The 8,019-nt window shown below is 42.4% G+C and overlaps 1 protein-coding gene across 1 annotated transcript; it reads right to left on the bottom strand.

Annotated features, from left to right (window-relative positions):
- Positions 1 to 3,703: 3,703 nt before the first annotated feature.
- Positions 3,704 to 5,987, bottom strand: LOC136487947 (uncharacterized). The gene is made up of 3 exons (XM_066485032.1): positions 5,926 to 5,987; positions 5,100 to 5,213; positions 3,704 to 4,223 (listed from the first exon to the last, which is right to left on the bottom strand). Exons 1-3 carry the CDS (start codon positions 5,985 to 5,987, stop codon positions 3,704 to 3,706), a joined length of 696 nt encoding a protein of 231 aa, XP_066341129.1.
- Between the last annotated feature and the right edge of the window lie 2,032 nt (positions 5,988 to 8,019).

Here is an 8,019-nt window from a genome sequence, read left to right on the forward strand (position 1 = left end):
AATAATAAGTTTTTTTCACTCCTGACCTTGAATGGTGTACATGTGGTGCGACCCCACGTGGGAGGAGAATCACAACGCTTGTCGAGAGCAACATTTGCTGATGCCGGGTGCACCACACCATCAAGGCAACCTCAACCTCTCAGAATATGCAGCTAGATAGGTACGCGAATTTATTTATTTATTCTAACGCTCAACTCTGCATAATTTCTAATCATATTGCTTTTTTTTGCAGTCGGCGATACATGGTGGTGGGCCTTGCTCCTAGTTCATGGCATATGCTTTGGCCCACAAGGGGAAGGCAACGCTCGACGTCGCCTACAACCCGAAGGACCCACCCTTGGCATACAACAACAAGTCCGTCCACAGCCGCCTCGATGGATACACATCGATGGCAAGGGTGGTCCATGGCCCAGAGTTTGATCCGAGTGCCCATGACCTTGATGGAGAAGTGGTCATGAGGGCGAAAGGAGGCTAGAAGCATGGCCGGTTCTGGATTGGCGACGGCACAATCAACATGGCCAATACTTCCACTCTCTCCCAGATTCGAGCACGGAGCATGGGTTCTAGTTTGACAATACGCTCACGTCCAGACTCTACATGGTTCCAGATGAACGCACTCTAGGTTATTTCTATTTTATTCATCATTCATTGATTTTTGTATATTTTTGCATTGCATTGTAACATTGTGATGAAATATTGTAGGCTCAGCTAGAACAAGAAACGAGGTGCCAGGAGGAGCTAGAGGCGAAGATGGAGGCAGAGCGCACTACTACAGAAATGTTTTTTAGGGACAGCTTGTAACCCTTTATAGAGGCGGTTTGGCTAGCCGCCCTTACCAAACCGTCTCTACAAATCATGCATTTGTAGGGGCAGTTCTCAGGCTGCCCCTACAAATCAATTTGTAGGGGCGGCTGTAGTACCAGCCACCCCTATAATACCTGTTTGTTGGGGCGGTTGAATCTAGAACTGCACCTATAGTACGTTTTCCATAAAAAAAATTCAAATTTACAATTCAAATTCGACTAGAACACTGTTTGTTTCCGCGTATTCCATCCAGCGTTCGCGTTGCCGAACGCCCCGTGACCAACGTTCCGAATCGCGTTCGCATTGCCGAACACCCCGCGGCCAGCATTCCGAACCCCTTAGACTACAAGCACAAGAGTATTATATATACTACAATTACAAGTCCAATTCACAAGAACATATACAATCCATCATTAAATAAACATAATTCACAAGGTAAAACCAATGTCAAATTCCATATACATTGTTATCAATGTCCTAGAGCTAGCCTTTTAGTCTCATGAAGATATTAGTACTGAGGATTTCTACCTAAGTCAGACTCTCGGTCATGGTAGGCGCCTTTCACGTATACAATCTGGTCCAATATGAAGTTGCAAAGGTCGCCGACGGGCTCTAAGAGTTGGTCATCCTTGTATGGGTCTCTTTTCATTTCTTTCTCTTCTTTCCACTACAAGAGAATAAGTTTTGGTTTAGTATTTCATACCATGTACGAAGTTTTTATACTACGGGTAAATATGTTCAAACTTACCCATAAGGGGTGTCTTCTGTAGGCACCGGTGTTACTCATCATAAAACATATATAGTATCCACAGTGTATACTTCTAGGTTTTTTCTTGGGGCACTGTGTGTTTTGCATATGAAAATGTTAAGTAATGCTTTTGATAGCCATGTAATGGAGTACTGAAGAAGTAAGTTACACTTACCGCACATAGTGTTTTTATAGCTAGCTTTTTCTTCCTTGCTAGATCATGCCTTCCGTGATGGTTAGTGACATAGAACCCAAATGCCCTGTTCGAATTATTTTAGCAAATACAGCTTGTTAGTATCCAAAAGTGAACGTTACAAGTATGTATACAAACATATAAGGTAATGAGGATTGTCGATATGTATACTTTTTGAGAATCGATATGAAGTCTTTGTATGTCACCGGGTCCCTATCTATTGAATGAAAGACCCATGCTATGCTCCTCTCGACATTAACGGCTATACAAATCCAGTGGTTGCTGCATAGATTTAATCATAGAACTAGGTAAGCTCTTTTGCATTGAATAAAATATATCAAACAAAGCTTTAAGTGTAGAGTTGAACTTACTTAAAGTTGTATGGTAGCCATATAGTAGAGTGCTGTTGGAGAATTTTGAAAGCCAGGGCAATGTATGCCGCAACCTTAAGGGACTCTTCCCTTAGTTTCACCGTACGGATGTGCTCTTTCTCTTGAAGAGTCTTTGCAGTAGCTAGCTCTTTGGCATCCAGTTTCCACTGTTTAGGGTAATTAAAATTTGTTTAGGCTATAGCTTGAGGGTCTATATACCCGGCTTTCACACTTAGCATTTGTTTGACAATGTGCACTTGCATTCTACAAATCATGGCGTGGGTGAGTTACAACAAAATTCAAAGATTACATTCATATCATATCAGGAGGACAAGGACTTATAGGCACCACATGCGAATTAGATTCATCTCCATTGCTCCCAGGTGAAAGCATGTCTACATGTCATTGAAGTCAAAGACAATTTTCTCAGCTGGGCTTTCAAATGTGCTGGTGGGGAAGCATGCTTGTATGAGGTCTATGCTCATTGGGAGAACACGCAAGTACCAATCATGGAACCTTCTCATTCCAAGTGGTAGGCGCTGTATGTCCCAGTTTGGTAGGAAGGGCTTGCCTCTTTCATATGTTTTTGGGCAATCCTTTGACCATTTGATGGCATCAACATTTGGATACTGCTTTGTAATTTGGTGGAGTTTGCTAGTGACGGCCTCCTCAGAACCCCATGATGGGACTTTTTTTAACTTGGTTCTTAGGGTTGAACTGGTCATGGGAATACCACTTGGACACCGACGAGACATCTTTCATTGGAACATAAACTGGCCTTATGGTGATTGGATGCTTCTTTCGAAGTTCCCATTCAGGCACATCCTCATCTTCTCGTGCATCACCTTATTTAGGAGGCACTCGTTGTTCAAGTATCGGCTGTGCTTGTTGAGAAGACTGTGGCATCTCATCATACACTTGCTCGATACAAGCTGGAGAAGGTTGTGGCATCTCATCAGGCACATGCTCACTAGGAGGCGGGGAAGAATGTGGCATCTCAGGAATGTGGTGGTCACGAGACGGTGAAAATATCTCCCCGACCTCAACAACTCGCTCCAAATTTGGGAGAGGGGGATGCAGCTAGTGGTGAATCTAGGATTTTGTCTCAGGGTATGCCGTCAAAAAATTTTCATATACAATTTGGTAAATCCATTTCAGCAATTCGGTAATAATTGTAAAATTGACAACATAGTTCGGTATATATGCACTAAATAACACAATAAGGCTTAAATTCATGGATTAAGTTCAAACCATCCACTAAGTATAGTATAAATAGTTCAAAAGCCATATCAAAAATTGAAATAAGGCATAAAAGAGAACCAGAGACTTACAATGCTATTTTTGTGACTATTTTATTCAACGCTTTTAAAGGGATATAAATGTATTGATTATATCATCTTCATCAACTTCAAAGAAAATATCCCACTCAATAAAAGTGACTAGACAGTCATCTAGAAGACTATCTCCCATCTTATTTTTATTTCTTAACTTTGTTTTCACAAAAACCATTGCAGAAAATACCCTTTCAACACTTGTTGTTGCCATAGGTAGAAGCAATACCAATTTGAGGAGCTCATAAACCATATCTTACACTCTGTGCCTCTTTGTTTCAACAAGCTTAACTGAGAGATCAACAATATTGTCTAGACCTTTGAAGCTATCATCATGTCTCATGTCATCAATATAATTATCTAGCTGTAACTCAAGTTTGAGCAAATTATTATTTGAGAACTCCTTTGGGTAGAACTTAGCTAGTCTACATAGCTTCTGTGCATCAAAAGAAGCAAATGACTTAGAAGGACTAAAGGCCGACATACAAGACAACAACTCCATATCAATCTCATCAAACCGATTATGAAGTTCTCGACTTATTTGATCAATGACACCAATATATACTTCTCTTCTAAAGTGGTCATCATTGGCTTGCTTTTGGGCACGAGCTTTCCTTGCTGATTTTCCATAAGGAACATAATCGCCATCCATAGCAGCAACTTCAATACCATGTTTAATGCAAAATGAAGTGACCTTCTCAAGAAAATTATCCCAACCATCAGACCTCAATTCTTGCATTCTTTTCTTTGCCACATTAACAAGTGATATTGCATTCCTAGAATAATATACATTAAGTGTGCAAAGAAAACAAACTCAAAGTTCTCAAACGCTCTGGTCACAAAATGTATTTTGGTCCAATCATCCTTATATGCAGGATCATCCCCAAGATCAACCCGCACATCATGGATTGCTTCATACATAGTAATGATGCTGCATACAATTTTGTAATGAGATCCCCATCGAGGATCTCGAGGCCTAGGCAAACCCATCTCTTGATGTAATCTAGTTCCACATTCAATTTCACCATAGTCAAGTGCTTTCTTGACATTCTCAAGCCTAGCATTTCTAAGCATGTCATGACGCTTACAGGAAACTCCAACAATATTCAACAAGATAGATATTAGATAAAAAAAGACGAAGATCCTCATCACTCCACTTCTCAATATTATAATCAATTGCTACCTTGGGATTTATAAAGCCAATGTATCTCTCTTGAGCTGCAATATGTGCCTTAGAACTCATATGTTTGTGAAGTGCTTTCTCTCCTATGTTCCAATTCTTCCAGCCATCAACAGTAAATGTGTCTGACCTAGTACCCTTCTTGAACAAATAGCATATGAAGCAAAACACAGCATCCTTCTTAATACTATACTCAAGCCAATCATTATTATACATCCAACAATAGTTGAATCCCCGATCCCTATATGAAATCTTTCTTTTTGGAAAATCATGTGCAAAAGGTTTGAATGGACCTTTAATAATATATGCTCTTCGAATTGCATCTTGATCATTAACAGGATATTTTAGAATAGGATGTCTTTCACCTGGATCATGTGGAAGGCGATTGGTGTCATAAACTCATGGCAGTGAAGACGGTTGTGGCGGTGGCATAGGATTTACAATTTCCTCAACTACTCTCTCATGAATCTACTCTTCCACCACAGGTTCAATCGGATTAGGATTAGAAGTAGCAGTAGCTGCCACAGCCTTCTTCTTTGCTGCATGCTTCTGAAAAAGAGATGCAATGTCCCATTTCTCTTCATAACTGCATAAATATTACAAAGAACACAATGCCAAATAATTAAATAAATTGCGCTTGCACGATTGGACTCTCACATGCGATTGTGGATCAATCACATGATATGAGTACTGAACAAAAGATCAATCAAGATCGACTCTGATGTTGAGAAAAATCCTCCACCTCGCCGCGTGATAGATGATTCTATAATTTTAGCACTAAGCAATTAGCAATTAATGTACACATGAATTTTTTTAAAAAGCCGAAGAACAAAGATTGAATCTCACCAGAACAATTGTGATCACAAATTTGCCTATATGTCGTCGGTGGCCGGTGCCACCATAGCCCGTAGGGCAGCGCGTAGGCCAAACATGACACGAGGTCAGAGGTCACGAGGACGTCAATGATGGCACTAGGCACTGGCCATGGGCGACAACCGACGCATGAAGATCCGTATGACCGTATTACGGTATTAGCGTCAGCGTACTAGCGTGAAGTCGAAATGCCTCGATCTATAATTCCGTATTGGCCTTGTCCCGGGATCCATCTCCGTCGCTGGGCCACCTGGGTGCTTGGGCCTAACGCTTGCTCGCAATCTCTCGGAGACGTGGAGTCATGGCCTGCCTCTCGCTAGTGGCTGCTAGCACGCTCGGGCTCATCTGTTAGGGACTCAGGTATGCAGCAAATACATATATATACTTGCTCTCACACAGGAATTACAGGGCATACCGGTGCATACCCGGCATACCCTGTAGCTCCACCACTAGATGCGGCGAAGAAGAAGTCAATATAATGTCCCATTTGTGCCAGAGGTTGAACTGTCCCATAACGTCTCCGAGTAACACCAGCCCCTCAAGAGTTGCGTAGTCTATCCTCCACTGCATGACATCGGGCTTCACCGTATGCACCTCGACCCTAGTTTAGTCCGGTGGTATCTTATTATTATGGTGTAAGCCACCATGAGAATGTGCCACACCCGTTGCCACCTCCATCACAGTGTTCTACCGGCCGCTGAGAAACACCAAGGTGTAACTAGTTGGTTCCCATATGCGATCGACGGGGGTTGTAGCTACAGTGGAACCTTGGCTGCTAGGAACTTTCGGAGGGCTGCCAACTAATACTAGTTCTCCCAGCGGCGTCTTTAATATCCATGGCTCCGTAGATAGTCCTTGCTCCTCCAATGCCTTCGCAACTAGAGCCTTCACTTGGAGCTCAAGATTAGTCTTCTGATCTCTGCCATGTTTCTTATATATGTGCTTGTCCTCTTTGAATCCTTGCTTCTAGGTCATCCTTTTTCCTAGCCCCCTAGTGCGGCCTGTGTGCTCTTTGTATCCCAAGCCAAGGCTAAGCTTGTCCCTATCTGTGGAAGGATTGAATGAGCCCTTCTCCTTGTCTTCAGCATATTTCAGTATCCTTGATACTGCCTCTTGGGTCTTCGGCTTATCAAACCAAAGATTACCGCTGGATGATTCTGTACTCCTCGCATATATCCATTTCCTTGAGCGTACATTCAAATTTGTCACATCGATATTCCCAGCAGCTGCGACATCTTCGTCCATCTTCCTAAACTGCTCTTCCTTGGCATAGTAGCCACCGGTGCCTAGATAGTGGTGGTGTTTGTTCGTCTTCGCCAGCTAGGTGTTATAGGCACTGAGCTCTAGTGCCTCCGATGAAGTCTTCTGAGCCATGAGCTCCTCCCATTGACTAAGAGTTATGTTGCCGAACTCGTTGAAGGGAGTTAACCCCTTTTGGATATACTTCTTATTGAGCTCTGACCTCCAATGTCGGAATGACTCTCCCATCATCCTAAAAGCATTTTTTACCAGTTCATGCTTACCCTACGAAAATCTAAAATTGAGCTTCAGCTGCCTATCCCATAGTTCATCCTTTTTGTTCTCTGCTACCTCTTTCCAATTAGGGATTGCTGGGTTCAATTTATCTCTTACTAGGGCCCCAATCACATTACAGAATCGTCCCCTTAATTCCTTCGGCTCAAGGATCTCCCCTGCTTGCCTGACCTCCATTATCACATAGCATGCCTTATTTGGATATTGATTTGCTTTTCTATCCCCTCATTTCCTCTTAGGCTTGGTAGTCGTGGTTGTGTCTTAAGGTTGTGGAGCAGAGGCATCATGATCCGTCTCTATGGCTATTGCCTCTGCTCTCCTTTCCTCTACTCCGTCTTGTCCAGCGAGATGTCATAGACATCGACGTCATCTTTTCTGAGTTTTAGGAGGGACCTATATATACGATAGGTCAAAGTGTTAGCAGAGGTAACACAACCAAAGCTTTAGCAAAATTTACAAGATAAGGCTTTTTCCCTACCTCCTCGTTCGGGTCAAAACCCTTGTCCAAATCTTCCTCCGTTGGCCTCCTTCTGGCTTCAAATGGGAAAAGATCCTCGAGACTTATATATCCCCCTTCTGAGTCCTCCTCCTCATCATCATCATCATCAACTTCTTCACCTTCAGCAGCCTCTCCTGCTCTTCCTTCTGCTCCCCCTTCCTCCTCATCACACTGCTCCTGAGTAAGCATCACTTCTAGATCCTTTTCTACCTCATTATCGAACTGCTCCTGAGTAAGCTGGTCCTCTTGTGCTTGCTCCTCATAGGTTGGCTACTCATCATGCTCGGGGCATCGAGCTGCACTATTTGGTGTCCACGACATTATTTTATGCTTTGTTCTAATAGATGCAAGAAAGTATGCTTTAGTTACGCGAGAAGGTATAAAAAATAAAAAAGGTCTATAAACTAAAGTAGTCCTATAAAACAACAATATATAAAAAAATGAGTAGTAGCAGTAGTAGAGGCCTCAGAAACATGTCAATCATCAT

Source organism: Miscanthus floridulus, chromosome 10, assembly GCF_019320115.1.
Source record: "Miscanthus floridulus cultivar M001 chromosome 10, ASM1932011v1, whole genome shotgun sequence".
Classification (NCBI taxonomy): domain Eukaryota; kingdom Viridiplantae; phylum Streptophyta; class Magnoliopsida; order Poales; family Poaceae; genus Miscanthus; species Miscanthus floridulus.